Source organism: Mobula hypostoma, chromosome 6 (genome assembly GCF_963921235.1).
Source record: "Mobula hypostoma chromosome 6, sMobHyp1.1, whole genome shotgun sequence".
NCBI classification, from domain to species: domain Eukaryota; kingdom Metazoa; phylum Chordata; class Chondrichthyes; order Myliobatiformes; family Myliobatidae; genus Mobula; species Mobula hypostoma.
The window spans coordinates 94,973,896-94,986,607 of record NC_086102.1 but is presented as its reverse complement, the minus strand read 5'-3'; the positions used below and the strand labels follow the sequence as shown (position 1 = coordinate 94,986,607).

General features: G+C 42.5%; 1 protein-coding gene across 7 annotated transcripts in view; it reads right to left on the bottom strand.

Annotated features, from left to right (window-relative positions):
- Window positions 1–12,712, bottom strand: part of LOC134348215 (pleckstrin homology-like domain family B member 2) — a 308,822-nt gene that overhangs the window by 46,106 nt on the left and 250,004 nt on the right. For all 7 annotated transcript variants that reach the window (XM_063051250.1, XM_063051252.1, XM_063051253.1 and 4 more), the window contains one exon: window positions 7,221–7,407. In XM_063051250.1, the coding sequence (XP_062907320.1) occupies window positions 7,221–7,407 (187 nt within the window). The remainder of the gene's footprint in view (window positions 1–7,220; window positions 7,408–12,712) is intronic.

The window sequence follows — 12,712 nt, the reverse complement described above, 5'->3', positions numbered from 1 at the left end:
GGAGAGAGAAATGAGAGACAGAGGAAGAAAGAGAAATGAGAGACAGGGAGTGACGTCAAGGAAAGGGGAATGTTTCTTTGAAAACTGTCTTCGCATGTCTAGTTTCCTTTCCCTTTTTAAAATCCTCGACGAAATGCCCATCCATCTATCTTTGAGCTTTGACCTTGCCTGCTCACACCTACAGAAAACATTGGGAAATGACCACGTAACTTACACCCCTACATGCCCAGCAAAGATACACTATCTTTGTTGGTCCTTCTGGGCTAGTCTGTGCCAGAGCTCACAACACCTTACTCTTGTTACCTGTCATTGTGAACATTCACAATGATTGCAAGGAAGGGGGAAGACATGCAGAGGTTGGAGCTGGAGGAGCAGAGAGATCTTCGAGCAGGATGGAGCCAGAGGATAGGGAGGTAACTGGTGTATTCTTGTCATATATGATATAATGAAAAACCTTTGTTTGCATGTTATCATTCAAATCACAATGACACCAGGGTAGTAGAAAAGGAAATGGAATGCAGAATGTCGTGTTGCAGAAACCAAATACAGTACAAGACGACAGGATCATTAGGTACAAGGGCCACCACAAGGTAGACAGTGAGATCAAGAGTTCATCTTTATCATACAAGAGCCTTCTAACAGCAAGACAAACTGTCTGTGAGCCTAGCTAGTACATGTTCTCAAGTTTTTGTATCTTCTGCCCGACAGCAGAGGGGAGAGACTGACTGTGGTGGGAGAGAATGACCATCGGTGGGAGAGACTGACCGTTGGTGGGAGAGACTGACTATTGGTGGGAGAGACTGACCACAGAGGGAAAGACTGACCGCGGTGGGACAGAATGACCATTGGTAGGAGAGACTGACCGCAGGGGGGGAGAGACTGACCGCGGGGGAAGAGACCGACTGTTGGTGGGAGAGACTGACCATGAGGAGAGAGAATGACCACTGGTGGGAGAGACTGACCGCAGGGGGAGAGACTGACCGTGAGGGGAGAGAATGACCATTGGTGGGAGAGACTGACCGCGGAGGGAGAGGCTGACTGCGGGGGAGAGACTGACCATTGGTGGGAGAGACTGACCGTTGGTGGGGGAGACTGACCGTTGGTGGGAGAGACTGACCATGGTGGGAGAGACTGACCATGGGGGGAAAGACTGACCATGAGGGGAGAGACTGACCATGGGGGGAGAGACTGACCACTGGTGGGATAGACTGACCGCAGGGGGAGAGACTGACCATTGGTGGGAGAGAATGACCATTGGTGGGAGAGACTGACTGTGGTGGGAGAGACTGACTGCGGGGGGAGGGGATGACCGTGGTGGGAGAGAATGACTCTGGTGGGAAGGGGAGGCAGAACGAGGTCACAAGGTCACAAGGACACTCCTCGAACAGCCGTCAGCCATAAGCACAGTGATAATGGGTTACAACAGGAATTCTGCAGTTGCTGGAAATTCAAGCAACACACATCAAAGTTGCTGGTGAACGCAGCAGGCTAGGCAGCATCTCTAGGAAGAGGTACAGCCGACGTTTCAGGCCGAGACCCTTCGTCAGGACTAACTGAAGGAAGAAACTAACTGAAAGATGAAGCCACACTCAGGTTGGAGGAACAACACCTTATATTCCATCTGGGTAGCCTCCAACCTGATGGCATGAACATTGACTTCTCTAACTTCCGCTAATGCCCCACCTCCCCCTCGTACCCCATCCGTTATTTATTTTTATACACACATTCTTTCTCTCACTCTCCTTTTTCTCCCTCTGTACCTCTGACTATACCCCTTGCCCATCCTCTGGTTCCCCCCCCCCGCCTTGTCTTTCTCCCTAGGCCTCCTGTCCCATGATCCTCTCATATCCCTTTTGCCTATCACCTGTCCAGCTCTTGGTTCCATCCCTCCCCCTCCTGTCTTCTCCTATCATTTTGGATCTCCCCCTCCCCCTCCAACTTTCAAATCCCTTACTCACTCTTCCTTCAGTTAGTCCTGACGAAGGGTCTCGGCCTGAAACGTCGACTGTACCTCTTCCCAGAGATGCTGCCTGGCCTGCTGCGTTCACCAGCAACTTTGATGTGATAATGGGTTACTAGTCTTGTATGTGACAGCAGGCACCAGAATCTGGGATCAGATTTACGGAAGAAGGGTAATTGGGAAACTAGCTGACAAGTGACTGGTACATGAGGGATTCAGCAGCAGGGAGTGAGGGGGTGGGAGAGTCACTATACAATGGACTGAGAAATTCATTCTACACAGTACTAATGCTCTGTCTCCCTACTACTAGAACAGGCTATTCATCCCATGATACCTGAGCTGAGCATAAAGCCAAATCAAATAAAAAAATAGAAACATAGAAAACCTACAGCACAATACAGGCCCTTTGGCCCACAAAGCTGTGCCGAACATGTCCTTACCTTAGAAATTACTTAGGGTTACCCATAGCCCTCTGTTTTTCTGAGCTCCATGTACCTATCCAGGAGTCTCTTAAAAGACCCTACTGTATCTGCCTCCACCACAGTTGCTGGCGGCCCATTCCATGCACTCACCACTCTCTGAGTAAAATACTTACGCCTGACATCTCCTCTGTACCTGCTTCCAAGCACCTTAAAACCACGCCCTCTCGTGCTAGCCATTTCAGCCCTGGGAAAAAGCCTCTGACTATCCACACGATCAATGCCTCTCATTATCTTGTACATCTCTATCAGGTCACCTCTCATCCTCCGTCGCTCCAAGGAGAAAAGGCCGAGTTCACTCAACCTATTCTCATAAGGCATGCTCCCCAATCCAGGCAACATCCTTGTAAATCTCCTCTGCACCCTTTCTATGGTTTCCACATCTTTCCTGTAGTGAGGCGACCAGAACTGAGCACAGTACTCCAAGTGGGGTCTGACCGGCGTCCTATACAGCTGCAGCATTACCTCTTGGCTCTTAAACTCAATCCCACAATTGATGAAGGCCAATGTACCGTATGCCTTCTTAACCATAGAGTCAACCTGCACAGCAACTTTGAGTGTCCTATGGGCTCGGACCCCAAGATCCCTCTGATCCTCCACACTGCCAAGAGTCTGTCCATTAATACTATATTTTGCCATCATATTTGACCTACCAAAAAGAACCAACTCACACTTATTTGTGTTGAACTTCATCTGCCACTTCTCAGCGCAGTTTTGCATCCTATCAATGTCCCGTTGTAACCTCTGACAGCCTTCCACAATATCCACAACACCGCAACCTTTGTGCCATCAGCAAATTTACTAACCCATTCCTCCACTTCCTCATCCAGGTCATTTATAAAAAAAAATGAAGAGTAGGGGTCCCAGAACAGATCCCTGAGGCACACCACTGATCACCAACCTCCATGAAGAATATGACCCATCTACAACCACTCTTTGCCTTCTGTGGGCAAACCAATTCTGGATACACAAAGCAATGTCCCCTTGGATCCCATGCCTCCTTACTTTCTCAATAACCTTGCATGGGGTACCTTACCAAATACCTTGCTGAAATCCATATATACTACATCTACTGCTCTCCCTTCATCAATGTGTTTAGTCACATCCTCAAAAAATTCAATCAGGCTTGTAAGGCACGACCTGCCTTTCACAAAGCCATGCTGACTATTCCTAATCATATCATGCCTCTCCAAATGTTCATAAATCCTTCCTCTCAGGATCATCTCCATCAACTTACCAACCACTGAAGTAAGACTCACTGGCCTATAATTTCCTGGGCTATCTCTACTCCCTTTCTTGAATAAGGGAACAACATCCACAACCCTCCAATCCGGAACCTCTCTGGTCCTCATTGATGATGCAAAGATCATCGCCAGAGGATCGGCAAACTCCTCCTTCGCTTCCCACAGTAGCCTGGGGTACATCCCATCCAGTCCTGGTGACTTATCCAACTTGATGCTTTCCAAAAGCTCCAGCACATCCTCTTCCTTAATATCTACATGTTCAAGCTTTTCAGTCCACTGCAAGTCATCCCTACAATCGCCAAGATCTTTTTCCGTAGTGAATACTGAAGCAAAGTACTCATTAAGTACCTCTGCTATTTCCTCCGGTTCCATACACAGTTTTCCACTGTCACACTTGATTGGTCCTATTCTCTTGCGTCATATCTTCTTGCTCTTCACATACTTGTAGAATGCCTTGGGGTTTTCTTTAATCCTGCTCGCCAAGGCCTTCTCACGGTCGCTCCTGGCTCTCCTTATTTCATTCTTAAGCTCCTTACTGCTAGCTTTATAATCTTCCAGATTCTAATCATTACCTAGTTTTCTGAGCCTTTCATAAGCTCTTGTTTTCCTCTTGACTAGATTTACAACAGCCTTTGTACACTGTGGTTCCTGTACCCTACTATCCTTTCCCTGTCTCATTGGAATGTACCTATGCAGAACTCCACGCAAATATACCCTGTACATTTGCCACATTTCCTCCGTACGTTTCCCTGAAACATCTGTTTCCAATTTATGCTTCCAAGTTCCTGCCTGATAGCTTCATATTTCCCCTTACTCCAATTAAACGTTTCCCTAACTTGTCTGTTCCTATCCCTCTCCAATGCTATGGTCAAGGAGATAGAATTGTGATCGCCATCTCCAAAATAGTCTCCTGACTAGGTTCATTTCCCAATACCAGATCAAGTACAGCCTCTCCTCTTGTAGGCATATCTACATAGTGTGTCAAGAAACCTTCCTGAACACACCTAACAAACTCCACCCCATCTAAACCCCTCACTCTAGGGAGATGCCAATCAATATTTAGGAAATTAAAATCTCCCACCACAACAACCCTGTTATTATTACACCTTTGCAGAATCTTTCTCCCTATCTGCTCTTTGATGTCCCTGTTGCTATTGGGCGGTCTATAAAAAACACTCAGTAGAGTTATTAACCCCTTCCTGTTTCTAACTTCCACCCACAAAGACTCAGTAGACAACCCCTTCATGACTTCCTCCTTTTCTGCAGCCGTGACACTATCTCTGATCAGCAGTGCCACGCCCCCACCTCTTTTGCCTCCCTCCCTGTCCTTTCTGAAACATCTAAAGCCTGGCACTCAAAGTAACCATTCCTGCCCCTGAGCCATCCAAGTCTCTGTAATGGCCACAACATCATCGCTCCAAATGCTGATCCACACTGTAAGCTCATCTGCTTTATTCATAATACTCCTTGCATTAAAATAGACGCATCTCAAACCATCGGTCTGAGCGCGTCCCTTCTTTATCACCTGCCTATCCTCCCTTTCGCACTGTCTCCAAGCTTTCTTTATTTGTGAACCAACCTCCTTTTCCTCTGTCACATCAGTTCGGTTCCCATCCCCCCAGCAATTCTAGTTTAAGCTCTTCCCAATAACGGTAACAAAACTCCCTGCCAGGATATTGGTCCCCCTGAGATTCAAGTGCAATCCGTCCTTTTTGTACGGGTCACGCCTGCCCCAGAAGAGGTCTCAATGATCCAGATTTTGAATCCCTGTCCCCTGCTCCAATCCCTCAGCCACGCATTTATCCTCCACCTCACTCTATTCCTATACTCACTGTCACGTGGCACAAGCAGTAATCCTGAGATGACTACCTTTGAGGTCCTGCTTCTCAGCTTCTTTCCTAACTCCCTGTAGTCTGTTTTCAGGACTTCTCCCTTTTTCTACCTACGTCGTTGGTACCAATATCAGACATCCCACCTCTCCCGGAAGTTCCGGGAGTCTCCGGCATATCGATAGCAGCTCCCTGATGCCCGAAAATTATATACAATATCCCGGAGAGGGAGAGGGAGAGCGAGAGGGAGCATCCTGATTGGTCTCTCTTCATGCTAAGTAGACCTATCAGTTTTCTCTGTGGGCGGGCTTTACAGTCGACCTCAAAAATAATGACAGTGTTGCTCGCTGCACTGTTTACAACAGTGACTTTTCTATTGCCCACGGTGGGTGAAAATGTAAAAGACATGTTGAGGTGAGTTTAACAGGTGTCATTCGTTCATTAGCGTAGCTAACGTTATTTAAACAAGCTGGCTGGCTGCTAAGGAGCTACTCTATTGATGTCCTACATGATGACGCCAAACTCCCTGTAGACTTGCTTAAAGTTGTAATAGATTAAACATGATAATATAATATAAGTACATATTTTAATGTCACATTTTCTGCATATACCCAACTTGGTTTACAGATTAGACAAAATCACTAAACAAAGTATTACATACACCCTTAGAGGTTGACCCAGGGTGGGGGGGAGTCGGCAGGGGGTGATACTTCCCTGAAATGAGTTTTTGCAGGGTGGGATGTCTGCAATATGTACCACGACCTCTGGCTGTTCTCCTTTCTACTTCAGGATATCGTGGACGTGATCAGAAACATCCCGGACCCTGGCACCTGGGAGGCAAACTACCATCCGTGTTTCTTTCCTGCGTCCACAGAAACGCCTGTCTGACCCCCTAACTATAGAGTCCCCTATCACTACTGCCATCCTCTTCCTTTCCCTAGCCTTCTGAGCCACAGGGCCAGACTCTGTGCCAGAGGCACGACCACTGTTGCTTCCCCAGGTAGGCCGTCTCCCCCAACAGTAATCAAACAGGAGTACTTATTGCTAAGGGGGACAGACACAGGGGTACTCTCTAGTACCTGACTCTTGCCTTTCCCTCTCCTGACTGTTACCCACTTATCTGTCTCTTGAGGCCCCAGTGTGACCAGCTGCCTGTAGCTCCTCTCTATCACCTCCTCACTCTCCCTGACCAGCTGAAGGTCATCGAGCTGCATCTCTAGTTCCCTAACGCAGTCCCTAAGGAGCTGCAGCTCGATGCATCTTGTGCAGATGTGGCCGTCCGGGAGGCTGGGAGTCTCCCGGACCTCCCACGTCTGACACCAGGCACAGAAAACTGGCCTCACACACATTCTTCCTGTCTGTATTCTACAAAGATAACCTACCTCGCCTCGACCCGTTATCGCCAAAGCTCCGTTGAGCCAAAGCCTTCCTACTCTGTCTCCCTCTAATCCATCGCCCGCTCCTCCAATGCCCCTTGTATAAACCTGTCTTCTTTTTAAACTCTTCTCGCTGTTCTCACTGGCTGACGTCCACGCGCTTGCGTAGTCGTGCTCCGTTCAAACCGTTGAAGAAATAAATGAATCCCCTCTGCCTGTACATGATCCATATTTCTCCTTTCTCTGCAAATTCATGTGCCTATCTAAGAGCCTCATCAAACCTCTATTATAGTTGTTTCCATCATCACCCCAGTAATCCAGACAACCTTTACCTGGAAATATTGTCAGGGGAACACGCAGACAAGTTGGTGTCTGCACTGTCGGAGCTGTCCAAGCTGAGGGCATCAAAGGTGCTGTCCTTGCAACCATTGTCAGTACAGAGGGTGTGTTCCAGCCCACTACGAGCTTGGACCTGGGATTTCACTCTCTGCTCCTCATTGGCACGGTGAAGCCGGGGTCCTGAGGGGGCACAAAACAATATCTTGGTCAATCTACAGAACAAACCAGGCACAAATCAGACCAATTGTGACTGCTGGACTCAGGGTAAGGCAGCCCCTTGAGCCCAACTCCAACCATAACTGTGGTGAGGTCCCGTATCTGTTGTTGAATGGATAATAATGCCTCAGGAAAGAGGCACACATCATCTGGGCCATGCCTTCTTCTCAATGCTGCCATTGGCCAGGACGTACATGAGCCCAGCGACCAACATGTCAACCTTCAACAACAGCTTTTTCCCCATTACCATCCTGGTCATGAATTGACTGGAATAACCTAATTCTATCTCGGTGTATATTTCCCTCAATGTGCACCAATGTTATATCTATTATATTTTTGTTTATTTTGTCACGTAATTTATGAAAAATTTATTTTATGTTCCATCATGGCTGATCTGTTTTCCTCTCAGACCCAATTCCCTGCCTTCTCCCCTTCATGCCCTGACTAATCAAGAACCTATCAACTTCTGCCTTAAATACACCCAATCACTTGGTTTCCACAGCCAGCTGTGGCAAGGAATTCCACAGATTCACACTCTCCAGCTAAAGAATTCTTCCTCATCTCTGTTCTAAATGAACATCCCACTATGCTGAGGCTGTGTCCTCTGGTCTTAGACTCCCCCACCACAGGAAACATCCACTCCACATCCACTCTATCAAGGCCTTTCAATATTCGATAAGTTTCAATGAGATCACCCCTCATTCTTCTGAATTCCAGTGAGTATAGGCCCAGAGTCTCAATCAGTCTTAAACAATAATCCTTTCAATCCCAGAATCATTCCTGTCAATCTCCTCTGCACCCTCTCTGATGTCAGCACATCCTTTCTTAGATAAGGAGCCCAAAAACTGCTCACAATACTTCAAGTGAGACCTTACCAGTGCTTTATAAAACCAAAGCATTATATCTTTGCTTTTGTATTCTAGTCCTCTCCAAATGAATGTGAACACTGCACTTCCTCTCCACTGACTCAACGTGCAAATTAACCTTTAGGAATCCTGCATGAGGACTCCTAAGTCCCTTTGCACCTCAAATTTTTAAATTTTCTCTCCATTTAGAAAATACTCTTTTATTTGTTCTACCAAAGTGCATGACTGTACACTTCCCAACACCGTATTTCATCTGCCACTTTGTCCATTCTCCTAATCTGACTAAGTCTTTCTGCAGCTCCCTGCTTCCTCAACACTACCTGCCCCTCCACCTATCTTTGTATCATCCGCAAACTTGGTCACAAATGTTTGGATGATATGTTATCTAAATTACATCAATTACATCATCCAAATCATTGACATAGAATGTAAGAAGAATCTGTCCTAGCACAGACCCCCGTTGAACACCACCAGTCACTGGCAGCTGAGCAGAAAATGCTCCCATTATTTCCAGTCTTTGTCTCCTGACAATCAGCCAATATTCTATCTATACTAATATCTTTCCTTTAATACCCTGGGCTCTTAAATTGTTAACAGCCTCTTGTCAAAGGCCTTCAAGTACACAAAATCCACTGATACTCCTTTGTCTATACTGCGTGTTACTTCTTCAAATAATTCCAACAGATTTGTCAGGCAAGACTTTTCCTAAAGGAACCCATGCTGACTGTGGCCTATCTTATCATATGCTTTTGGATATCCTGAAACCACATGCTTAAAATTTCCTAAATCTTCCCAACCACTGAGGTCAGACTAATTGGCCTATAATTTCTTTTCTTCTGCCTCTTTCCCTTCTTTCTTTTCTTTTTAAATCTTTTTATTGAGTAAGTATACAAAAAAGGTAAGCCATATAAACATTAATACAATGTTAAAGTACAATAAAATTCCAAAAGATAACAATACCAAAAAGAAAATACTACAAACAATGTAATTTAAGCATAAGAAACCAAGATAACATAATAGTATACTAGATTTTATATATATCAATGGAAAAAAAAGAAAAAAAAAACCCCCAAAAAAAAACCCACCGTGCAACTACCTAAAAGCAAAGCAAAGCAATGGGCTAACTTGAAACCAAACAGAGTTAAACTTAAAATCACGTCCTCAATCCCGACCTCCATTAAAACAGTGAAAAAAAAACAAGAAGGGTAAATATTACATTAAATGAAAATATCGAATAAAAGGTCCCCAAATCTGTTCAAATTTAAATGAAGAATCATAAAGGTTACTTCTAATTTTCTCCAGATTCAAACATAAAATCGTCTGAGAAAACCAAAAAAAGGTAGTTGGAGCATTAAGCTCTTTCCAATGTTGTAAAATACATCTTTTCGCCATTAAAGTAAGAAATGCAATCATTCTACGGGCTGAAGGGGAAAGATTACTAGAAATTTTAGGTAGTCCAAAGATAGCAGTAATAGGGTGAGGAGAGATATCTATATTTAATACCTTAGAAATAATATTGAAAATATCTCTCCAAAAAGTTTCCAAAGTAGGGCAAGACCAAAACATATGAGTTAAAGAGGCTATCTGCCCCGAACATCTATCACAGAAAGGATTAATATGCGAGTAAAAACGCGCTAACTTATCTTTGGACATATGTGCTCTATGAACCACTTTAAATTGAATTAGGGAATGTTTAGCACAAATAGAGGAAGTATTAACTAATTGTAAAATCTGCCCCCAATCATCCACAGAAATGGTAAGCCCCAATTCCTGTTCCCAATCTACCCTAATCTTATCAAATGGAGCTTTCCTAAGTTTCATAATAATATTATAAATCATAGCCGATGCACCTTTCTGACATGGATTAAGGTTAATTATCGAATCTAAAATATATATAGGAGGAAGCATTGGAAAGGAAGAAAGTATAGTACTTAGGAAATTTCTAACTTGTAAATATCTAAAAAAATGTATTCTTGATAAGTTATATTTATTAGATAATTGTTCAAAAGACATAAGGGAACCATCTAAAAATAAATCCAAAAACCGTAAAATACCCTTAGTCTTCCAAGTTTGAAAAGCGCGATCCGTAAAAGAGGGAGGAAAAAATATGTTGCCTAAAATAGGAATCGCTAACCCGAATTGATTAAGATCAAAAAATTTTCTGAATTGAAACCAAATGCGCAAAGCATATTTAACTATCGGGTTAGAGACCTGCTTAAGGCGTTTCGAATCAAAAGGAAGAGAGGAACCAAAAATAGAACCAAGTGTATAACCCTGAACAGATTGTAATTCCAATGCTACCCATTTAGGAATAGATAGTATGTCCCGGTCAAGTAACCAAAATTTCATATGTCGAATATTAATAGCCCAATAATAAAATCTAAAGTTAGGTAATGCTAAACCTCCATCTCTCTTAGCTTTCTGTAAATGTATTTTACCCAGTCTCGGATTCTTATTCTGCCAAATAAATGAAGAAATTTTAGAGTCAACTTTATCAAAAAAAGATTTAGGAACGAAAATTGGTAATGCCTGAAACACATATAAAAATTTTGGCAAAAAAAACATCTTAACTGCATTAATACGACCAATCAAAGTTAAATATAAGGGAAACCATTTAGATGAAAGTTGAGTAATATGGTCTATTAATGGTAAAAAGTTAGTCTTAAATAAATCTTTATGTTTACAAGTAATTTTAATCCCAAGATATGAAAAGTAATTATTAATCAATTTAAATGGAAATTTATAATATAAGGGAAGATGTTTATTAATCGGAAAAAGTTCACTCTTACTAAGATTTAATTTATAACCTGAGAAAAGACCAAATTGTGCTAATAACTCTAAAACAGCAGGAATGGATCTCTCAGGATTAGAAATATATAAAAGTAAATCATCAGCATAGAGTGATAATTTATGGGACTTTAATCCCCGAGTTATCCCAGTAATATTTGAAGATTCTCGAATAGCAATTGCAAGAGGTTCTAATGCAATATCAAATAATAGGGGACTAAGAGGACAGCCTTGTCGAGTACCACGAAAGAGAGGAAAAAAAGGTGAGTTTAAGGAGTTAGTACGAACCGAGGCTACAGGGGAGTGATATAACAGTTTAATCCAGGATATAAATTTCAAGCTAAAATTAAACATTTCAAGCACCTTAAATAAATAAGGCCATTCTACTCTATCAAAAGCTTTCTCGGCATCTAAAGAAATAACACACTCAGGAACATTTTGTGAGGGAGTATAAACGATATTTAACAATGTACGAATATTATAAAAAGAGTAACGACCTTTAATAAAACCCGTTTGGTCTTCCGAAATAATAGAAGGAAGTACTTTTTCTAGTCTATTTGCTAATAACTTAGAAAAAACTTTAGAATCAACATTTAATAAAGATATTGGTCTATAAGATGCACATTGAGCAGGGTCTTTATCCTTCTTTAGTATTAAAGAAATTGATGCTCTATTAAAAGATTCCGGAAGTTTACCAAGTTTCAAAGAAGCCTCAAAAACCTTATAGAGCCAAGGAATCAATAAAGAAGCAAAACATTTATAAAATTCAACGGTAAACCCATCAGGGCCAGGAGCTTTCCCCAGATTCATAGAAAAAATAACATTCTTAATCTCATCCATTGTAATGGAAGTATCTAATAAAGAAGACATATCCTGTGAAATCTGAGGGAAGTCTAACTTATCTAAAAAATCATTCATATATTTAGAATCTCGAGGAGACTCTGATTGATATAAAGAAGAATAAAAATCACAAAAGGTTTGATTAATCCCCACATGATCCAATATCAATCGATCATTTTGGTTATAAATCTGATTGATTTGAGATTTAACATAATTAGATTTCAATTGATTAGCCAGCAGCTTGCCAATTTTATCACTGTGAACATAAAAATCACTTCTTGTTTTCTTTAATTGGTTTACAATCGAGGACGAGAGTAGTAAACTGTGTTCCATTTGAAGTTCAGTTCTTTGTTTGTATAGCTCCTCAGAAGGAGCCATAACATATTTCTTATCAATTTCTTTAATCTTGTCCACAATTGCCATCTCCTCCTGCTTCTGTTTCTTCCTCAAAGCAACGGAATACGAAATAATCTGACCCCGAATATAGGCTTTAAAAGTGTCCCAAAGAGTGTTAACCGAAATATCTTCTGTATGGTTAATTGTAAAAAAAAGCTCAATCTGTTCATTCATAAAATTAACAAAGTCCGAGTCCTGAAGCAACAGCGAATTAAAACGCCATTGTCTATTGTTTGGTATATTGGCCATAATTTTAATAGAAAGCTTAAGTGGAGCATGATCCGAAATGGTTATAGAATCATAATCACATTTAATCACTGAAGGAATGAGACGAGAATCAATGAAAAAATAATCAATTCTTGAATAGGAATGATGAACAT